The sequence below is a fragment of the Spermophilus citellus genome, assembly GCF_964194105.1.
Source record: "Spermophilus citellus genome assembly, chromosome: 4".
NCBI lineage: Eukaryota > Metazoa > Chordata > Mammalia > Rodentia > Sciuridae > Spermophilus > Spermophilus citellus.
The window spans coordinates 215,550,234-215,572,966 of NC_138185.1; the positions used below are offsets into that span (position 1 = coordinate 215,550,234).

General features: G+C 55.6%; 1 protein-coding gene across 2 annotated transcripts in view; it reads left to right on the forward strand.

Annotated features, from left to right (window-relative positions):
* Positions 1-22,733, forward strand: part of SLC24A4 (solute carrier family 24 member 4) — a gene marked incomplete at its 5' end in the record, with an annotated part of 119,034 nt that overhangs the window by 66,714 nt on the left and 29,587 nt on the right. The window contains 8 exons of one of the 2 annotated variants that reach the window (XM_081291851.1): positions 8,619-8,695; positions 12,000-12,074; positions 13,400-13,484; positions 13,924-14,027; positions 14,503-14,577; positions 17,295-17,320; positions 18,833-18,886; positions 19,532-19,674. In XM_081291851.1, the coding sequence (XP_081147977.1) occupies positions 8,619-8,695; positions 12,000-12,074; positions 13,400-13,484; positions 13,924-14,027; positions 14,503-14,577; positions 17,295-17,320; positions 18,833-18,886; positions 19,532-19,674 (639 nt within the window). The remainder of the gene's footprint in view (positions 1-8,618; positions 8,696-11,999; positions 12,075-13,399; positions 13,485-13,923; positions 14,028-14,502; positions 14,578-17,294; positions 17,321-18,832; positions 18,887-19,531; positions 19,675-22,733) is intronic. The other variant, XM_081291852.1, reaches the window with a different exon arrangement.

Here is a 22,733-nt window from a genome sequence, read left to right on the forward strand (position 1 = left end):
AAGTTTTTAGAGCACCCGGCATGTGTGTGTGTGTGTGTGTGTTAAAAGCTCATTGTACCTGTTTTCCAAATAGCAATGTTCTCCTTAATAATCCTCCTCCTTTTGATAAGCAGTAGTGCTGTGCCCCCCCCCCACTGGTCCCCAGTCTGCTGCATAGTGGGCGGGGTCTCGGTTCCCGATTCACTTTGGATATAAGCACATTATGTCATTGACTGTTCCCTCTGGTGTCCGCTGGCAAAGGTCCCAGCAGTACAGGGATGAGCACGTGACCCAGTGCAAGGGAAAGACGGTCGGACGGAAGGCGTGGCTAATTGTGGGAATAAACAAAGGCCACCCAGAGGAAGGCAAAGCCAGGCACCTATTCAGAGTCAACAGCTGGGGTCAGCTACTGTCACCTGCACTTGGCAGACCCGTCGGGCGAGGGGGCTGGGAAGAATATGGTGGGGGTGAGGTGTCCCCACACACGCTGTGCTCAGAGGCTGAGTGATAGGTCACCGGGAGCTGCACCCTGATGGCCCAGCCTCGCCTGAGTGGACTCACCTGGTAACTGTTTGGAATGGACTAGCTGGCGGGGTTGCCTGCAGGAGGCCGTCACTGGGCGTGTGCGCTGGCGTGGTCTGTCTTCCTGGTGGACAGAGCAGCTTCTCCACCTCGCCCTCCACCGTGAGCTCTGCCTCCCTTAGGCCCAGAGCCATGGCATCCGCCAGCCTCAGACTGGACCGCCGACACTGGGAGCTCCTATCCACATTTCCTCCTCTCAGCTGACCTCCTTGGGTGTTTTCAGTCACAGAGGTGAACAGTCAGCTCACACAGTGGGGAAGGAGGCTTCAGGCGTGACTGACGGGGAGGCCGGGGCAGGTGAACTGGAAGGGACATGTGTGTCCTCAGTGGGGACTGTCAGCCCCCTAGGCCTGCCACAGCTCAGGACCACCAACCAGGTGGCTTCAAACCTCATAACTTATGCCCTCCCAGCTGGGGAGGCTCGAAGTTTGGAGTGGGTGTTGGGACTGGCAGGTTTGTTCCTCCGGAGGCTCTGAGGAGCGCCTGTCCGTGCGTCTCTCCCACTTGTGGCCTGGTGTCCTCGGCTTGTGCACACATCACTCCAGTCTCAGCCTTCGTTGCTCCACGGCCCTGCTCTCTGCATCTTCTCTCCTCTTCTTAGGAGGTCACCAATCATGGCCATCAGTGTCCACCGAGTCCTACGTGGCCTCGCTTTGGTTTAACTAGTTACAGCAAAGACCTTATGTTGGGGACTGAGTTGTGTCCCCCAGGTTTGTGTGTTGAGGCTCTAGTCCCTAAGGTGAGGGGACCTTCGGGGGGGTAGTTAAGGTTGAGTGAAGTCCTAAGGTCGGGCAGGACTGGCACCCTCCTAACAAGAGGAGGAGACAGCAAGAGAACCCACCTGAGAGGTGCCACCTGCAAGCTAGGAAGGGAGACCTCACCAGGAACCAGTCCTGGCAGCACCTTGACCTTGGACCTACAGCCTCTGACCTGCAGGGTCTTGCTACCTCATTTTCAAACCAGGTCACGCTCCAGGATCCTGGTAGACTCGAATGTGGGGGACACAATTCATTTCCCTTCAGGGAGACAGTGGAGCGTTCTCTGGTTGGTGTGTTAGTCAACTCCTGTCACTTTATGAGCTGATTATCTCAGGTATTTTTTAGAGAGAGAGGGTATTTTTTTTGGCTCATAGTTTAATCCACGATTGATTGGCCCCGTGTTTGGTCAGGGCCAGGACAGCATACCCTGGCCGGAGCTTGTGGGGACACAGAGCTCCTCAGCTCATGACAGGGACTGGGTCCCACAATTCCCTTTGGAGATATGTCCCTAAGGACCTAAGGACCTCCCTCTGGGTCCCACCTCTGAGAGACGCCTTCCCAACATGCCACACTGGGGACCATGCTTTAAACACAGGCACCTTTCAGGGACATTCAAGATTCAAACTCGGGCAGCTGGCCTTGAGTTGGAAGCCAATTGACTGTCCTTGGCCATCACTGACCAGGCCTGGCCAATCTGGGCTGGTGGCTATGAGGTGGTGGTCTGGTTTCCTGAGATGGCTGCTGCAGAGAGAGTTTGTCCAGTGTCCTCTTGTCCTGTCAGGTCCCACAGCCCTGTGATTACCTACTTGTGCTGATTACAGCATCTGACCTTCTCTGGACATTGGTGTCTCCCCTGTAAAGTGGGGGTCGGGGTCAAGGATCTTTGGCATCAGAGCTGGCAGAGAGGTGCAGATGCAGGAACCACTTAGAAACCCAGGGATGGTGATGAGCCTGCTCCCCCTCCTGGGTGGAAACAGCTGAGCCACGTAGAATCAGGAGCTCCATCCAGTTGTGAGATTTTGTGGTGGGTGATCCCGTGGCCGAGGCTGCTGATCATATTTTTATTTTTTTGCAGCACATAATCTCTTGGAATGTCCAGAAAGATAGGATTGTCAACTCCTTTTCGTGCTGGTGAAGCTGATGATTTGATCTAATTTTATTTACTCCTATTTGGGACAGGAGGTGATGGTCTAAAACCTCCACATGCTGACTCTTGCCCATGAGAGGCAGAAGGTTCCTAGCGAAGTTATTTTAAACCATAGAATTGGGGAGAGAAAAAAACAATCACAATTTTTTTGCTTTGGGCTCCTGGTGCTTGGGTGGTTTCTAAACCACATACCTTATGTAAGTTGAAATGCTAGAAATTCGAAGCTATTTAAACGACTTCCCAGCCCTGCAGTCTTGTTTTCATAGTTTGAGAATAAACGTCAGGGCTTAGAATGTGAGGTTATTTTTAACCAGAGTAGAAAGCAAAGAGAGAATGACATGTTTGGAGGCAGATTAAAAAAAAAAAAAGTTCAATTCACAGTTTGCATTCCCTAAAGAGAATCAGCTAATTGAAAGGTTTAAGAAAGATCTGCATCTACCAGAAAGCATGGCGCTGCTGTCTGCAGAGTCGTGCGGCTGCAGAGCAGCAGTTTGGAAGTGCTGGTTCCGGGAAGGCCGGTCAGCCTGGCCTGCAGAGCCGCTGGGCAGGCCTCGAAGGTCTCCCTGGGGTTTCTGGCTCTGGTCTTATGTGCTGAGAAGCCGCCTGGCTGGACCACATGGTGGAAGGGCTGGCTGGGGGAGGCTGGGGTGGGCTCAGTGGGGTGGTCCCTGAGAGATGCTGCTGGGGGTGCAGGTGGAGGGTGAGTGGGCTTGAGAGTAGTTTGGGAAGGGAGATTGTCTGAGGACTGACGGGTGCTGGGTGTATCAGTCCGTGTTCGGTGCAAGACATCGAAACCATCCTCAGTATTTTAAACAGAAAGGATTGAATGCAGGGAATTAGGCACTTACAGAATCCCAGGCGGAAGGAGCCGCCCTGTGTCTGAGGCTTGTGTCCCCCAGAATTCCCATGGGGAAGCATGACCCCCCATGGGGTGGTGTCAGGAGGGTCCTTGGGAGGTGCTCAGGTCATAGCTCTGCCTCTGCCCTCATAGGAGATGCTCCAGGGGTGCCTGGCATGTGTCCCCTACAGGACGTGTGGACAGAGGAGACACCTCTGACGCAGAGATTGGGGCCTTGGTCTTGGCCTTGCAGCCTCCAGAACCATGAGAATCAATTTCCATTGTTCCTGATCCTCCCAGGTTGGCCTGTTTTGTTATAGCAGCCCACATGGACTCGGATGGGCGGGCAATGGAATGATCAAGTTAAAAACATTCTGCGCCGACTAAGGGAGCGGGTGCTCCTGCCGGCAGAGCTTCCTGGCCCTCTCCGTAGCCCTGGTCTCCGGGACCAACTGCAGCAAGAAGAGTGTGCTGCCTCTTTCCTGCCCCCAGAGTCTCCTGGGTCAACAGGGCCAGGGCTGCCAGGGAGCTGAGGCTCCTCAGAGCAGGACACAGGGCTGAGCACGTGTGACCGTGAAGCACCCAGCCCGACCCCATAGCTATGCCCCCTTGGCAGGTTCACATGAGAAAGTGGGAATGGACCTTGAGCACTAGGTGGCTGTCCCCCCATCATGAGCTGTGAGGAAGGGGTAGGCTTCAGCGACAGCTCCCCCATTTCCCTCCTGAACCCTGAGATGGCTGGTGGGCCATTCCCTGGGGCTGGGCTTCGGGTGCTCAGGATGCCAAGGAAGGGTGTCTAGCAGCTGCCTGGAGATTAGGTCTTGAGCTTGGCAAAGACCAAAGTTTGAGAGAGGCCTGTGGAGACTAAAGGTCAGAGCCGAGAAGAGGGAGAAGAGGGCTGGGGACAAGGCCCCAGGAGCAGCAGCATTCAGGGGACCCTACAGGAGACTGAGGCAAGGGGGGGCTGGAGGGTCCAAGCAAGAACGCTTCGCGAGGTGGGCTCACACGACGCCGGTGGACGTCCAGGCATCTTGCTATGTATAAGATGCGACCAGAAAGGCTGCACGTGACACGATTCCATCCATAGGACATTCTGGAAAAGGCAAAGTGTAGAGAACGCAGACATCACTGGTGGCCAGGGTTGGGGAGCAGGAGGAGGTGACTAAAAAGGTCAGCACAGGGAGTTTGGGAAGGGATGGAGTGTCCTGGGGGTGTGGCGGCAGATGTGAAGGTCCATGCGGTTCTCACAGCCCATAGAGCTGCAGCCTGAGGAGTGAGTTTTACTGTATGTAAATGTAATATGGGTGTAATATGCATGGACAGATGGACAGTCCACAGGTCCTTTTGTCCATTCATACGTACATTCATTAATATGTGAACAAGAAGTGGTTTGTTCTGTTGAATGTTTCAAGGAGATGAAGGAAGGTGAGTGACAGGTGTCTTGACCTCTGTCTGAGTGGGTCCCGGGCCACGGGCAGAACTGAGCTGATTTCCTCCCTCTAGGAACTTGGCTGCTGGCCATGGCCTCAGAGCTTCCAGGGCCAGAGCCGCTTGGTAAAGAGACTCGCCCCGAGACACGCGCCTGTTATCAGTTAGATGCTCACTGGGAAGAGCCTGTGCTGCCTGGTTGTGTGACTCTAGGAAATACTTGAGGTTTTCAGGGTCTCTGTGTCCACATCAGTAAAGTAGGAACAGTGAGCTTCTCGGGATTGCCTGAGAGATCAAGGGGCTTTGAAAAGTTAGAAACGCAACCTTTGGAACTGGACATGGGTGTCGCTGTATTTACCAGCCGGTTCCCTGCATGTCCTCCACCTCCCCTGGTCAGTGACTGCTGGCCCAGTCCACTCCTCGCCATCATGAAAAGCTTCCTACTCTGTCCGTCCTTTATTACTTGTCCATCTGCACCAGGCCAAGCATACAGTAAGGCCACATCTGGGAAACGGCACTCACCTGGTGCCTGGTGCATTGCAGATGCTCAAGAAACACATATTGACCCCGCCCTTTCAGGATCAAGGTATCCTCCATCCTGATGACCTCCTGCCTTTGGAGCAGCTTCAGTGCTCTCTGAAAGTCAAATCACCTTTGAGATGAAGCCACGTGCTCAGGGAGGCTCAGGGTACACAGTCTCGGGGGTAGGGGGGGTCTGTAAATATCAGTTGGATAATTCGCACTTGACAACTAGCAGCGATGTCGGCAGAGGTGCAGAGCCTCGCAGGGGCGGTTCAGAGCCTCACGTGGGCAGCTTTTGTGAGTGAAGAAAACTCAGCTGTGCCTTGAGGACCTGAGTGCACGTGTGCAGGGTGCTGGGGGCACTGGAGATGCTTCTGTCCAGGGCCCTTAGGGCTCCCCTCTGATGTGGGGAGGGCAGCTGGCAGGAGCCACCTGCCTGCAGTGCCCTGGGTGCTGCGCACAGTCCAGGCCCGTCATGTGGAGGGAGGCACACATCTGGCCTGCAAGGACACCTGGGCGTGTCCAAGGCCAAGAAGGAAGAGAAGTCACTCTTGGTACCAAGGTGCAAAGGCAAGAACCTTAACAGGGGGGTAGGGAGCAGCTGCCTTGCCTCCTGTCCCCTCCCTTTTCCTCCCTCCCAGAGCCTGGGATCATCCCTGTGTCCCTGAGTTCCCTGAGCTCAGTTCCACCTGCAGACAAATCTCTGCCTTCCCCGTCCCCATGCCCCTGGATTCCTGCAGCTTAAAGGCTTAGGCAGGACCTCAAAAGCCATGTGTGTGACCTCAAAAGCCATGTGTATGACCTCAAGAGCCATGTGTGTGCCCCGCTCATTCCTTTCTCCTGGGGGGGGGGGGGGATGGGGCGGGGATTTGAGCAGCAGGGACAGGCTCCGCCCCTCTCAGACCTGGATGGGGCTTCCAGTCCTGGGAGGGGGGGGGGGAGGAAGGTCTCCTTGGGAACCCGGGCCACGTGGTTTCTCTGCTCTCCTGCCGTCCTCTCCCCTCCGGGCCACTTCTGCTTTCCCTATTGTTATTGTACAAAGTTGTGTCCTCTAGAGCTCTGGGGTCAGCGTCCCCCATGAGCTAACGATCCTCAGAGCCATTGCACGGAGTCCTCAGGACACCAGGGTCTGTTGTGATCCTGGCTCCAAGAGGGTATGGCCCTGGGGGTTAGCAGATTGCCAAGGTCACGCAGGTCATAAGGGCAGAAGCACTTCCCGAAACCTAATTCTGTCTGCAGTGCCTAACATACAACATATTTGCAGTCTGCAGTTATTGCTCTTGGTGGCCAAGGTGGGAGGGACAGGGATCCCCTGCCACCTGGCCGGCTGCTGGAGGATTCAAGTCCTAAAGAGAGGAGAGGATTGGTCCCAGCTACCAGCCACCGGCTGGGAGTGGGGAGTGGTCCTCTGTGGGCTGCAGTCTTGGACATCAGGGTTAGGGCATGCCACACCCAGTAAGGAGCAGCAGATTGCCACTGAAGAGACAGAGGGACGGACTGGAGAAATGACCAGGCCATTTTAAGTCTATGAGTGGCCAAGCCAGCCTCCGATCCACAATGCACCATAATTCCCAGTCTTGGCCTGTGTGGCTGGGTTCCCTGAGCTGGTCACGTCCCTCTCTGAGCCTCACCCAAAAACAGGCATGCATAAGGCCATAGTGCCAGCCCCCTGGGTTCAGGGTATATCAGAAGACTCGGGTGGGCACTGAGAATGGCGGGTATGTCTGGGGGTGCCATACCTGCTGCCCTTGATGGCAATGTCAAGACACCTCTGTGGCCCTCCAGCGTACATCAGGGGAGCTGAGCAAGGCGGGAGAGTGAGCAAGGAGTCGGATCCGACCAAGGGCAAAGCCACTTATAACCCACATCCCCTCCCTGCTGGAGGCCAGGTGATGTGTCCTCAGCAGCGTGACTTTATTTTGATTCTCAGAGACGTCTCAGGATTGGATAAATCGCCAGCTCTCAAAACAATGGTTTGCAGAGTCGGGAAATGCCTCAAATTCTCATGGCAGAAATGTCTATTGATCTGCACTGAACCATCCCGGGCAGCTCCATTCATCCTGGAAATAAGACCCTGGCAGCGAGACGGCTGAATCTCTCCCTTAGTAATTCTCATCTCCAGGCAGAAAATCCTTGCAGCAGATCCATGCCCTTGAACTGGCAGCAGCAACTGTATTAAGGGAGTTGGATTACAGAGAGAGAGGGAGAGAGGGAGAGAGGGAGGGAGAGATGAAAGAATCCATTCTTTTCTAGGTGCTTGGGGAGCTGTTCTTTGTTGTTGGTAGAATCTGATGTTCAAATCAGGAAAGTTTCCGTATGAGGGAGAAACCATCATTGTCAAAGCTTATGGCAAATGACATTTACAGAGAAGGGATTTCTGTCCTGGACGTCCAGTTAGCAAGCATTAATTGAGTGTCTATTATGAGCCTATTGTCACTCCAGGTACCTGGAGGGCTGGCAAGGTTAACAGCATTGTCACAGGATGAAACAACATAGATTGTCATTTTGGTTAACATTTTGTCGTTGCTTATTTAATTGATTGATAAAGTCAATTAAGAACCCATGTGCCAGGCCTGGCCTAGGCACTGAGGACACGGTGGTGAACTGGGCAGTGAGGGTCACTGTCTTTCAGAAGTTTCTAGTCTATCTAGTGTGATAAGAACTGGAGGGGGTCTGGGAGTGTCCTTTTGGCATGTGTTTGTGAGAGTGCTCCCCCATTGGTCATCTCAGGTGGTGGGAAGACGAGAAGGGATCAGTCTCCATTCCCAGGGCATTCAGAGGCTGATGAGTGGCTCAGGGCTGCTTGGGAGGGGATGGTGCCTGAACCCTGAGTGTTTGCCTCAGATTATTTCCATATTATTATCCATATTTTAGCTCTTATGAATACAACTATGGGCATTTGTGCATAAGTTTGTGGGCATGCACTTGCATTTATCTAAGATGTACACTTGGAAATGGAATTGCTGGGTCCTGTGGTCACTGCTACCTTTTGATGAACTCCCAAAGCCACTCTGTGTCACCTTCCCTCCAACATGGTATGAGGATTCTGATATCTCCTTATTGCCAACATTTATTCTGTCTTTTGGACTGTAGCCATCCTGGTATGTGTAAAGTATTTTGTATAGTTTTTCAAAATATCTAAGACATGATGGATTCTAAGGTGCTAGAGTAGCTGGGTATAATCTAGTCTCCAGCACCTTTTCCTAAGAGCACTCATCTGCCCTGGGCTGAGAAATAGCTGACCTTCTTGCTCGTCAGCCCGAAGCCAGTGGACTCCACAATTCCTTGTTGGACTCCCAGGTCTCAAGTGAGGTTTGGGGGCCCACTGATTCCTAACCCTCTGTTCTCTCCTCTTGTCTTCCAGCCATCCACGAGTTCCCCACAGACCTGTTCTCCAATAAGGAGCGACAGCACGGAGCTGTCCTGCTGCATATCCTCGGTGTAAGTGGTCCTTACGGGCATGATGTCACACACCTAAAACCTGTCTGCCACAGCCCCTGAGAGATTCCATTTAGTCCTTGTCACAGCCCTGAGAAAAAAAGCAAATACCAAAAACCGTTTTGCCCACTGAGAGGTGATATCTCCAATGTAGAAAGTGGTTCAGTCCTGTCTGCTCTCTGCTTTTCTAATGGTGCATGACAGCACCTCTTCCTGATGTGTAACCATGAGCCAATAAATACAGGTCAAGGGTATCAACCCCTGCACGACATATAACCCCCACCCCAGACAAGTTACCCACCTTTACTTACCTACAGTTGAAACCCTTGCACTTCCTCTCAAACTTCCCTCCATGTGCAGACGGGCCCTGATAACACATGGTGAAGTTCAAATAGCAAGTCAAAAAGGGAATAATGGGTTCAAACTGAAATCATAGATGGTGCCTCCGTAATGGGGCAGACAAACTCCAGGCCCAGCCATGCATGTTTCACTGCCTGTTGTTGTAAATAAAGTTTTATTGGAACACAGCACTCCATTCATTTCTGTGCTCTCCACGTCTGCTGTGGTGCATCTAAGTGGCCCCCAAAGCCAAAAATATTTACTTTCTGGCCCTTCCCAGAAACCATTTGTTGACTCTGTGTAATGGAGTTGGGAGACGAAGCAGGGCAAGGCTCGCTTTGCTACTTTGGATCAACCACAGCAAATTTCCCTTCTGATCACAGCCCAACCGCCCAGCACCATCTGCTTGTATATTTAATCCCAGGCAGACATTAGTCTTTTAAAAGAGATAATTAAGAAAGTAAAACCTGGGATTCTCACATTGACAGCGACAACCGGAGAGGAATGAGTGAGTGAAATTTCAATTAATAGGCTAAACCTCTAATGAAAATGAAGGGTTAGAGTGAGGATTACAGGCAGAGTTTGAAGGGCGGGCGTGTATATTATTTCTGTAGTAATAGAGTTGTTATCTTTCTGGTGACTCCGACTCTACACTTCCCCTTTGACTGAGGTGGTGTGAGTTTGGCTGATTGGCCCCATAGCTCTGTGGCCCTGTCCCACAGAAGTCTTGGCAGAGCAAAGACAAAACAACTTCAGGAATTTTGCAAGGACTCTTACCACACTCTGGCTGGAGGGTCAAATCCAGCCCAAGCCTGTTCTCACCAGTCACATTTTATTAGACCATGGCCACACCCCTTCTAGGGCTGCTTTGGCTCTCGAAGAACAGAGGAGTTGCAATGGAGACCCTTGGACCTACAAAGTCAAAAACATTATCATCTAACCCTCTACGGAGGGAATTTTCCAGACTCCTTTAGGGAATGCGCACCTCAGGCAGGGGAACCAGGGGTCTGCAGTACTAGAAATTTCCCGCCCTCCTGGAATGGAAATTGTGGCACCATCTTGGCTCCTCTTTCTTCTCTGTTCCTGTGGGTGTCATAGAAGAGACACCATGTGGCGCCCCGGGTGCCAGTTCGAGCCAGATTCCCGAGGTCTGTGGCAGGGTCTCTCCTGCTGCCCTCCCCTCTGTCCACAGCCCCACACTTGGTTTCTTTTTGCTTCTGTCCAGAAGCTGATGAGTCACATCCAGGGACTGTCACCCATGGACTCCAGTAGACAGACCTGCCTGGGGTGCTGTGGCCTTAGATAGTGTCTCTTCCACTTTATTTTATCAGATGAGTTGTGAGATCCTCGGGTGTTGGGCGTGTGGGCGGGAGCTTCCTGGCTCCTCTCTTTCTGCAGACAGGACATCCCTGCCCAGCAGAGGGCAGCAGACCCTCCTCTCCCAGGGCCCCCTGCCTTGCCTCCCCCATCCTCCATTTCCCCTTCCTCACTCTGTTCTGCCGCCACCTTGACCTTGCTGGTCTGTCAAGCACCCTGTTGCCTCAGGGCTCTGCGCTGGCTGTAAGGCGGTCACCACCAGCAGAGGCTTTGCCTGGTGCTCTGTCACCAAATCCCTGCTGCAGGCACCCACACCTGGCACGCAGGTAGGCCCTACTGGATAGATGGGCAGGGAAAGGGCCCAGCTGGACAACCACTTGAAAACCACTGATCTGCTCATGCATCGTCGTTAAACAGAGAACAAGTGGAGACCCAGGACCACGACCTGTCCAAAGTCATGTGGCACAGAAGTCCCAGAACCAGTATTAGGACCAGGGCTCTTGGGTGCTGTGAGCCTCCCCAGGCAGAGGGACTGTGGATTTCCATGTGTGCAGAGGCCAGCAGGACCCAGGAAACGCTGGCTCACAGGGTGACCAGAGTCCCCCTTTTTCTTGGCAGAGAGTGGACAGTCAGTAGCAAGGACGCTGCTTGCAGGCTAGGCGTATTGGCATGTTCCGGGAGGCAGTTTGGAACGCCCTCCTTCTTGGTCTTGCCTCTGAGGGCAGCCTCTGCTGCTAGGAGAGACCCGCTTCTTTCAGAAGAGGCGTCTGGGTTGGACAAGCAAAGTGTGTCTCCTGCTGTCCCAGTGTGCACGCTGTCCTTCTTCTCTGGTCACAAAATGTGTGTCTTTTGGGGGGGGGGGCCCAGGGGGTCCCACACTCCAAGCAGCAGACACCAGCTGGTATTCCATAGTTTGACTCAGTCCCAATGCTGTCCACCTGGGGATGGCGTCAGACCCACAGGTCAGGGGCTCGGCCACCAGAGTGTCCTCCCTTCTGACGCCTGTCAGTCCCTGGGGGCTTCTGATCGATGCTAGAAACAGGGCTCCCGCGTCTTCCTGAGATTCAGTAATTTGCAGGAACAACTCATAGGACTCAGGGGAACGCTTTGCCTGTGTTACGAAGCCTTGTTTGCAGATCCAGATGGAGAGACGTAGGGAGAGGGGTGGGGAAGAGGAGCTTCCGCCATCTCCTGGGTGCACCCTCCGCTGTCCTGAAGCTCTTGGGACCCTGCCCTTCGGGGTTTTTGGAAGCTTCCTTACATAGGCAAGATTGATTACGTCAGCCTTGGCCCCCAGGTTAGGGGGGAGGGGGTGAGGTCCCTAACCTCTAATCCATCCCCCAAGGAGAAGCTACTGAGGGGCCCTGCCACCAGTCATGTCATTAGCCCACAAAAGACACCATAGACCCAGGGCTTTAGGGGCTGTGTGCCAGGAACCGGGGACAGCATCCCACGAGAAGATGCACAGGCCCGGGGAGCCCGGGTTTGATCCTCTTCACTGCACGTATGGCTCCTCTGGGCCTCAGTTTTCCCATGGGTCAGGGAGGAGTTGAGGGTGCTGGGGTTTCCTCTGGGCCCCCATCTGCCCCTGGCCTCTGCTGGGCTGCGACAGGGGCCCTCACTGACCCCATGTATCTTCTTCCCTTGGCAGGCTCTGTACATGTTCTACGCCTTGGCCATCGTGTGCGACGACTTCTTTGTTCCGTCCCTAGAGAAGATCTGTGAGGTACGTGGGAGGGACAGGGATGAGGACACGTGGCCTGTGAATGACAGGGTGACAAGGCTGGGGAACGCTCTGGTGGTAAAGACCGTCACTCTAAGCAGCTGGTGTTGGTCCCATGGTGACGCTTCTCTGCAGCCACTCAGTCGGTGTTGGCTGAGGGCACCCTCTTCCGGCTCTTGGCGGAAGCCGCTACTGTAGGATGTCGGGCTCCTGGGTGGCCACGCGTGTGTCCCACCTGGCAGGCAAGGGTGCCCAGTGCTGCTCATTCCCTGTAGGTGGCAGGTCACAGTGGGGATCTGAGCCCCTGGAGGCCCCTGGGGGTGCCGTGCTGCTATGATGGTGGCAGGAGGGAACATGGCTATTAGGAGCAGGCACTTGCCCACAACGTCCCCCGCTGCCAGGCCCAGCTTAGACAGCTTGGTGTCACACAGAGCAGGGAGCGGCAGAGCCTTTCTGTGAACCCCTCCTCTTTGATGGTGGCTGGGCCTCCACCTTGGGGGTCAGCACTGTGGCTCCAGCCTGCGTCAGGCCCAAACCTCTGACCCTCTGAGGACCCCTCAGTAGCTGGTCAGTGAGGAGGGGCGTGGCCCAGGGCTGGCGTGGTGGCCCCAGAGCCCAGGATTGCAGAGGCTCCTTGGGAGGGATACTTAAGCCCCAGCCCTGCATTCTACATCCGGGCGACCCTCCACGGCCAGAGCATGGCTTCCCCACACAGAATGGGCCTTGGAGAGCCCCCAGCTTGTCTGGTGTCAGCTCATTCCAGGGGACAGGGCCTCTGTGAGCTGGGGTGACGAGAAGACTCACCACAGAGAGCGTGTCTCCTGAATGTAAGACCAGGCTGTGGGGGACCCCTAGGTGCCAACCCCCACCTTCTCGGACAGGGCCTCCATGACAGTGTCTAGACTGTGGGCTCTTGGTGGGCTCCACTGCAGTCCCCACCCTGTTCTAGGTGACACAGGCCAGTCTCGCTCTCAGGCTGCAGCAGGGAGGGTGACCGTAGGCACCGCAGACCCTCTCTGTATAATCCACATTTCAATAACAGAGTCTAATGGGGGCTGGCTGGCTCTGGGGGTGCCAGAGCTTCATCCAGGGGACAGTTCCCAGGGGCCTTGGAGATGAGCAGAAAGCCGACGGCAGGATGGGAGAAGGGGCTCGTGTCCAGAGGCCTGGCAGAGCATGGAGGCGTACGCTTGGACACAGGGAGGAGAGGCTGCCAGCCGGGAGCTGGGCTCCCCAGCACATGTCCCTGGAGCTCCCTGATTCTATGTCCTCGTGATGTCCAGCACCCCGTGTTCCACTCTGAGGGCCTGTGGTCCCTTCTGTTTCAGAAACTCCACCTCAGTGAGGACGTGGCAGGAGCCACCTTCATGGCCGCAGGGAGCTCCACGCCAGAGCTGTTCGCCTCGGTCATTGGTGAGGAACCCCGGGCAGCCCGCGAGGCAGGGTCCACAGGGCTCTGGTGCCCAGAGCAGCGGGGTTGCATGTTAGCTCTGAGCTGCGTTCTCATCTCAATCCCAAGGCAGAAGTGGGGGACAGAAGCTAGATTAGGTTGGTGCCTTAGGGGAGCTGGTGGGCGTGGGGTTGACCCATTAGGGAGGTTTAACCACCCTACAATTAGATTGTGGCTTTGGCTGCACAATTCTCTAATTGGGCCGGGTCAACGAATCCTATGGCCTGTGGATTACGCCCCAATACAACCCCTCACAAAGCGGGGAGCGTCGGAGCCGCTGATCCGGGGCCCCTCCACCCGTCGGGTTCCCCATTCCCGCTGACGTCCAGGTGCTGTTGGGGGGTGGGAAGGACCTGCTCTCCCGGCAGCCACACAGCCAGGCCCGGGCTCTTTCCTTTCTAGGTGTCTTCATCACCCACGGCGACGTCGGGGTGGGGACCATCGTGGGCTCCGCCGTGTTCAACATCCTGTGTATTATTGGAGTCTGTGGACTCTTTGCTGGCCAGGTGGGTGGCTTGGAGCATGTCAGCTTCCCGGGTTCCCTGTCCTCCGACACTCTGGGGCCTGGGATGTACAGGGTCACCACCGTGGCCAGTCCAAGGCCGAGCTTTCCTTTGACAACCGCAGCCATTTAAGGAGTGCCTCCTGTAACCCTGGCCCTGAGAGATTCCGGAACCATCTGGCCTCCTGCAGGCCTGAGGCTGGCTGGTTGTTGACACCCCATTCAGTGTCCTCGGAGTCCTGGAGGGACGTTAGACTTGACCTTGGAGAGGCAGGCCATGCTGCGACCTCTGAGGAGCAGGGGGAGGTTTAACCAACTCTTGAGCACATGCCCTGGCTCCCATCTCCTCCCCAAGTGTGAGGGAGGGCCGGGTGGCCTGGCAGGATCCCGGGGCATGTCCTTGCACCTGCAAGGGGCCTGGGAAGCTCTTCCCTGCCTCCAACCCCAGCCAGCAGCAGCTGAGGCCCTGTGCTCGGCAGGTGGTGCGTCTGACGTGGTGGGCCGTATGCCGGGACTCCGTGTATTACACCTTGTCTGTCATTGTGCTCATTGCGGTGAGTCCCCCTCCTGCCCCAGGTGTGGGTTGGTCAGGCTCCTGCAGAGACACAGACCCCTGCCTGCCTGTCCCTGACCCAGCGATGGCAGGTGCCACCTCTCCCTGTCCTCACACCTCTACCCACATGCCTCCCTCCCCCGAAACCTCACGTTGGACACTCTGCTACTGAGAGACCTTGGAAAAGCCAGAGCACGTGTCCAGTGGTCCCTGTGGGGGACTCAGGCCCTGCACTCCACTGAGCCCTTGTCCCTACTGTGGCAGACCCTGTTCTAGGGAGCAGAGTCCCTGGTTTTAGAGCGAGCAAGAGAGAGAGGGCCACCTGAAAGCAGAGAGGACAGGTGGGAGCTGGGGGAAGGAGGAACAGGCACAGGAGTCCAGACAGGGGTCCCTGGGGCCTCCAGTGTGGCCTCATCCCTTTGTGGGCTGCACCCCTTGGCTCCATGGGCTGGGTGACATCATGGCACATGACAGCGAGGCATCATGCCAAGGAGCAAGTCCTCCGCAGGACAGTTTCCACCCAGAGCTCTGACGTGGTGGGAGGGCAGGTGTGCGGCACACCTAGATCTTAGGGAAGGAACGTGGCTTGGCACAACAGTTTGCCCCTCGCCTCACCTAGAGCCGACTCCACCTGGCTGCTGGGCCCTTGTATCAGTTGTCCATTGCTCTGAAATTTCTCCCAAACTCAGCAGCTTAAAACAGCAAGGATTTTCAGGGCTGGGGAGCATGAACATAGGGCAGTGGGATCCTTGGGGCCATCTTAGGGGCTGTCTGCCACAGCCCGAAATGAAATTGATAGGCAAAACGATCTACCTACACTCAAGTTAAGAAAAAAAAATAGTTTCCATAGTGCCCTGACTAAACACAAAGGAGAGTAGAAGGAATTCCTTGTGAAAGAACGCAGCTTCCCATAAGCAAATGTTTTGGCATGAAGGTTCTAGAAGAGCCAGGCGCCCCATACAGAGCAGCTCTGGGCCCTTCAATGACAGTGGCAGGCTGAAGGGGCCACCAGCATCACGGTGTTCCCCGAACAAGGGATGGTTCCCGACACAGTTCTGAAGAGCGCCCTTCAGTTCCCAGGACTCACCAGCAAATTAAGTATTTACCAGAAACCATTGAAAATGACTTTGATTAGTAAAAATCAAGATTTATAAGCTCAAGGCATAGGTCCCTGTTTTTTTATTTTTTCAGTTGCTAGAACATCCATCAGGACATTTCAGACGTGCCAAATAGGACAGCTTGACCCTGTAGACCTGTATCCCGCGGTTCATGCCCCCTGGCCTCCCTGGCCCCCCTCCCTGACCTCCACTGCCCCTGCATGCCAGTAGGAAAGACGAAGATGGTTCCTGTAGTGTCCCATCCCCTTCTGTTGAGGGCCTTTCCTCAGTACCTTGAGTTCAGAAGCTCGGGATTGTGCCTGGCTGGGGTGGCCTCCTCAAAAATGGCTTCCAGATGCTGGTCCTGTGGGTGCTGCCCACTGTGATGGCTGGGAGAGGGTAGCACAGTGGGCCCAAGTCCAGCCTCTCCTGCCACCATACGTAGGGACCTTTGTGTCCCCAAGATCAGATATGTGGGAGCAGCCCATCCACTTCCTCTCCACACCAGGCCATGCTTGGGGGCCGCAGGAGCACCCCCTCCCACCACAGAAGCAGTATTCACTTGTGCCAGGGACTCTGGGTGGGGAGGGCATGGTTGGGTGTATTAATCTGGGTTTTCCAGAGAAGCATAACGGATAGGAGACCAGGAAATGGGTGGGTGAGTAGGTGGATGAGCGGGAGATTAATTAGGCTATTAGCTCAGGTGGTTACAGAGGTTGAGAGGTCCACGATAGGCCACCTGTAATCAAGAGACCCAGGTGGGTGGCTCATCCTAGACCCACAGCCTGAGAATCTAGGGGGCCACTACTATGAGTGCTGGAGTCCAAAATCCCAGAGAAGCTGGAGTTCCAGTCCCTAGAGGAAGGAGAAGGGTACCCCGGCTCTGAGAGAGGGAGGGGTGAGGTGAGCAGACGAGTGCAGATGTACCCCCTTCTGCCTTCTGTTCTCTCCAGTCCTCGGCTGATTAAGCGGTGCCCACCATGTTGGGTGAGAGTGGACCTTCCTTACTCAGTCCACTAACCCCAAGGCCAGTCTCTTCCAGAAACACCCTCACAGACATACCTAGAAATAATATTGTACCAACCTGTGCGTCCCTCAACCCAGGCCAGTTAACACCTAAAATCAACCTCTACATGGAGCAGTGTCATTGTCCCCACTGTCACCCCTCAGCTGCCTTCAAAGTACACAAGCTGAACCTCCCCCTTGGCATTCCCAAAGGGGCCACTCTATTTTTTTAGCTGAAGCCCCACCCTGCCACACACACCCTCTGTGTAGACATATGTGTAGACATGGAGGTAGATTTTGGTCTTTGAAGTTCCATGATTTCAGCAATTATTTGCATGATGACGGGGCTCCTGCCAGGTCAGCCCCAGCAGCTTTAGAGAAGCACGGGCCACTTGTCCTGAGAGAGCCACCCAAAGCTGGGCCACATGAGGCAGCCCACCGCTGGCCCAGGTTCCAGCTGAGGAAGGGTCACCTGCTATAGTGAGCAGCAGAGAAGCAGAGCCCGCTTCCTGTAGAGCAGGTCACAGGCCAGTAGGGGGTGGCCCTAGGTGTGTAGGGGTCTGCGTTGTTTTTCATTTGGAATAAATATGCTCCCTTGGCTCCTTTTGCCTTCCAGTTCATATACGATGAAGAAATTGTGTGGTAAGTCTTTAAAATCTATGTTTCTTTGGGGGGGTTTTCTCTTGTTTTTGTTGGTTTCCTGTGTCCTTGGTGGTTGGATTCACTGAACCATTCCTAGAATTACTTCTCAAACCTGAGCTTGTTCGTCTGTGAACGTCGAAGGATATCATGCCGAGCAATCTTGCCTTCGTGTTTTCAAAGTGAGAAAGGTGTTTCCCCGATATGTCCACCTGACGGATATCAAAATAGATCATAAACTAAAAGAACCGCAGTGTGGTGGCCTGCACGAGGATGAGCTCGGGCCGACGTGGGAGACGTTACTGGCCTAGGTCTGGGGTGGGATGCGTCAGAGGTGTCACGGCAGCGAGTTAGGGCTGGTGCCTTAATGGCCAGTCCCCATGACCTCCCTCCCTCTCACCTCAGGTGAATTCAAATCTTACTATAAAAAACAGAATTTTAAAAAGAACTCAGAAGAAAATATTGGGACTCCTCTTTGTGACATGGAGGCAGGAATTGATTCCTTCTTAAGATAACGTAAGGCACAAACTCCCAAGGGACAGGTGGAGACCTCCCCTCATACCTTAGGCACGGTGTCTCCTGGGGCAGAGCCGTGCTCTTCGCCGGCTCCTGGACGTGATTCAGAGTCTGCATGCTGTAGGTGTCTGTTTTAGGGAATGTCCCCAGATGGTCAGCCTCGGGGTGTCCGCTTCCTGACGAGAGCAGCTGTGTGCTATGGGCCTGGAGAAAGCAGGTGTGGTCCCTCCCTGGCCCCAGCCCACCATGCAGCCCTGGAGTCTCCCCACTGCTGGGTCTCGTTTCGCTCAAGTGTGGAAGGAGCTGGGCAGATGGCTGGGTGGTCTGCAAGTCCCTTTCTGACTCTGTTGGCCTGTGGACTCCCTGTTAGCAAAGGAAGTTCCTCAGATGACTGCAGCCCATGCCCAGCTCACAGAAGACTATGGCTTCCCGGAGGCCTGTGGTCAGAGGTTCAAAACCCACACAGTCCCCCTCCCCCAGGGTTGGACCATTTCTAAAGAGCAAAGAGGGAACATTCCAGGCTGACTCCCCACTACTCCATCACATGCCCAGTGGGTGGCCCCGGAGGCTCTAGCGCCCTGCCCCACCCCTTCCCTGGGGACTTGGTCCCTTCTGCCTATACCCTAGTTCTTCAGGTCCCTGACCAGACTCTCGAGTGACCACAGGTTCTCAGAGTGGAATCCAGGCCCCTGCCTCCCTGAGGTGGCTGCCCCACCTTCCTCCTTCCTGGTGGCTTCCGGTGGGGCTCGGCTGGGTCCTGCAGACCCCCATGTTTGAGATGATCCCCCCTCGGCCTTCTCTTATCCATCACCAAGAGGACTCCCCCTGGCCAGCAGCCTCAAGCGGGCCCATCCCACCTGTGTGCCCATGTCCTGGGATGGGCCCTGGGATGGGACGGGAAAGACACACTGCTCCCTGGCCTGCCCAGCCATCCTGTCCCTGGGTCCCCAGGCCATGGCCTCCGGGTTCTAACCGCGTTCTCCTCTCTCTCTCTCTGAGGTGGGAAGGTTTGGTGCTGATCGTCTTGTACGGGTTTTACATTCTGATCATGAAGTAAGTACTTCTCCTGCTTTGAGCTGTGGGCACCCCCTTCCATGTCCTGCTCCCACCTTTGATCAGAGCAGGGGACAGTCGTTCGGGTTCCTCTTCTTCCTCACACCTCTATGGGTCGTTTTCTAGAAAGGCCACACTCCAGGTTTTTTGAGAATCCTCACATTGATATAAAATATCCTCTGTGTTTTGTAAGAATGGGAGATAAACTGTCACACTGCAGGAGTCTCTTCGGGCGGCTCTTCAGCAAGGAGCCAGCTGGGGGTCTTGGGGATGGTGAGAGATTCCTCTCTCGGGGGATGGCATTGCTGCCTCTGAGTGACGTAGCCCATGTGAGCAAGAGGCCTGACCCATGGGCTGGGCTGGAAGTCCTTTATCAGGGCAGGTTTGTCATGTCCAGCTGCAGGACTCAGTCATTCTCTTGGGCAAGAGGTCTCTGACCCGCCAGGAAGCCCCCAGCTCAACAGGAGCAGGTGCCCCCAGCCCGCACACTGTTCCAAGGATCCTGCTGGGATGGCTGTCAGTTTGGGTGAAGCCCCTCCCGGGCTGCCCGCCTTGGCCAGCACTGTGCTGACCACAGCAGATACCCCCACCTGGTCAGTGGGAGTCCCTGTGCTGCTCTGACCTCCCATCCTCCCCGACCCCCAGGTACAATGTGAAGATGCAGGCCTTTTTCACAACCAAACAAAAGAGCATTGCCAACGGCAACCCGGTCAGCAACGAGCTGGAAGATGGTAATGACTTCTATGACGGTAGCTATGATGACCCCTCGGTGCCATTGCTGAGGAAAGGTAAGGCTGAGCAGACAGGAGCCAGAAGCTGGCCATGGAAGCCACTCTCTCTCCTCACACACACGCACACACACTCCCCCAATACGGTCACCCTTTTACCTTTGGTCACATACACCCTCAGTGAGAAGGGACAGTCTGTGTTTGAGACGTGGTTCAGACGCCTGTCTGCATAGATGGGAGAAGGATGGAGGGACGATGTACCAGGAAGGAGAAAGCCAAGAGTGACAGCGTGGAGTTTTCCCGCAGCAGGTGGAGGCCGCTTTGGCTTTTCTGATGAGCCACAGCGTCTCCGACAGTGTCAGGGCCTGTGACAGGAAGCTGAGGGCTGCGAGAACAGAGGCTTGTCCTCCCTGGGGTTTCTGCAGTGCCAGGCCCAGGCCTGCAGGAGTCTGTCCAGGGAGAGTTGCCCAGGGAAAGAGCAAGGCTGGGAAAAGGGTCCCTGGCCCACCCTAGAGAGCCCTGAGGGGGCCCCGGGGCAGCAGCCTGGTCACCTCTGCTCATGTTGGACTCCCCCCTTTCCTGGAGTGTAGGGGTTCTGGACATCTGGATCCAGCCGGAAGCTCACTCTGCCCCGCTCCAGAACAGCATTTGAGCCTGGTGGTTGTCACCATTAGTATCTGGAGAGGCAAGGGCTCAGTGGCCCCCTGTGGTTGCCCCTGGGTGTTGAAGGCCTCCTGAGCCAGGCTCCAGAGCCCTGCCCACCTGAGGGTCTGCCCCTCCCTCTCCGTGGGTGTTTCATGAATGCCCAGAAGGATGTCCCAGGGGGAGCCCATCTCCCGGACATGTCCTCAGAGGGGCAGGACCATGTTGGCCACTGTGGGGATTTCAGCTCCACCGTCACAGTGGCTCTGAGCTGCCCATCACAGTTCCCAAGGTCTGGTGGGACAGAGGCTGGCCCCTGCCCAGAACATACATGGTGATTGACTCCTGGTCCCCTGGACCTTCATAGCAAAGAAGAGAAGCACCACATGGAGGGTCACTCAGACCAACAGAACATGCCCACTTCCCCAGGTGCCAGTCCCCAGAGCTGCCTACTGTCCCGGGGGCTGGCAGAGTAGGCCGCCCCCCATGCCCGGTGAGAGGCACCCCTTGTTTGCAGTGGGAGAATTCAGCTTCTCACCTCCCGGGAGATCTGTCACCCCCACACGTGGCGCCTCTGGGAGCTCAGTCATGGCGTCTTGACCACTTCTGTGTCTGCAGCAGAAGGGCTTCCCCATGATTTTATCTCCCCCAGTCTCTTTAAGTCCAGGGTAGTTTCTAGAAAACTGTAGACTGTTCATGAGTCTGCCCTCAATCCCTGGGGAGCAGGGAGGACCAGGTCTCGCTCTGGCCATCAGTAAAGGCAAGGGCATGAGGTTCCGGAGGTGGGGGTCCAAGGCACAGGCCTGCACTCCTGGAGCTGGAGACCTAGACCCTGGGGTGTCTTAGCCCAAGTCTTTGCTGCCCATGAAAGGCTCCTCGAGGACCCTGTGTGGGGTGCCACTGTGCGCTGTCCCCTGAATAGACCTGACCAAATCGGGGGTGGGAGTCCCTGGTGACCACAGGGCGACCGAGGATTCCAAGGACCACCAGCTGGTGGATTCTCTCAGGAAGCCCTCTTGGCCTGGGATGCAGCTCCATGGTAGAGCATGGGCTAGTGCGTGCAAGGCCCTGGATTCCATCCCCAGCCCCGCAGCAAGCAAGCAAGCCCCTGCTCTCTCAACCCTGACTTGGCTCTTCTCAGCGGAGCGTTTCCCACATAAAATCAAAAACTTAAAAAACCCAGCCTCGTGGGGGACCTTTTCCCCACCTTGCAAACACCTTTATGCACTTGAGTGTTTTCGGGGGTCCTAGTTCAACCTAGTGGATCAGTGTCCTGGCTGGTTTTCAGGTGACCTTGCTCATAGCCTGACAGCCTGGGCCACCTGCCCATCGGCTGCCATGCCATTGCAAGCCAGCCTGCCCAGAGAACTCACAAGGGGACCTTCCAGGCTGCCCTGGCCCTGGGCACAACTTGAGCTTGGAGCAGGAGGGGAGGGGCGATACCTGTGCTTCTGAACTGCCAAAGAAACAGGCTATAATGAAGTCACCTTTGCGGCAACTTGGCCGTGCCACGGCATGCTCTCACTTGATGGGTGGCACCAGGACAAAGTGTCCCAGGAAGCAGGGGTCATGGCTCCTGCTCCATAGTCTCCCTCCTTCTGAGTCCCATCCCTCTCCAAGTGGTGCCTGGGGCGGGGCTGCTGCTTCAGCAGGGAGCCGGGAGCCAGCGGTGTTCTGTGGCGGCCCCTGCCTCTGAGATGGCAGCCCCAAGATCAAGGGTCCCCGTGGAGGGAGCCTGCTACTAACACCTTCCTTCAAATAACCCCCTGGCATCTCCGCCACCATCAAGATGCCGCCCCAGGCTCCACCGCACGCTAATCACCTCTGCCAATCTGTTGGCCTCTGCTCCCTAACTCTCCTGAACTGTAAGTAACCTGCTGTCACCCCCCAGTAACACGTGCATCTAAACAACCAGTAAAACCACGTTGCACGCCTCTTGGAGGTCAGTGTCCGTGGCACCCCGACGGGCCTCCAGCTGATTTCTAACCACACGCCTCCTGTCTGCTGAGCCTTGCTGCCTCTGTGTGTGTGTGCATGGTGTGTGTGGGGAGGGTTGTGCGTTTCTGTGCCATTAACTCCTGCAAGACGGTGCTTCCTGGACCTGCCCCCTGGTTACCCTGTTACTCGCGAAGGACATGGTGGGATCTGGTACCTGGTGCAGTGTGACAGCTGCCCATTTTCATAGCCCTTCAGAGGGGACAGTGTGGGCTTCTTCTATGTGCTGTGCTCATGAGTGGCTCGGTTACTAGGCCCTCCCGGGGATCTGGAGCCCAGGGTCCATCCCCCAGGATACTAACACCGAGCATATCTGAGAAGGTGTCCAGGGACAAGCCCAGGTCTGGGGAGCTCTGGTCAGCCCCTGAGTGGAAGGAAAGGGCCGGAGAAAGAGAGGGCATGTAGGGTTCGCCTGAGACACTGGGCTGGCCAGCAGCTCCTCTCACCAGCCTCTGGGCCGGGTCCGGGGTCCGGGATCCCCA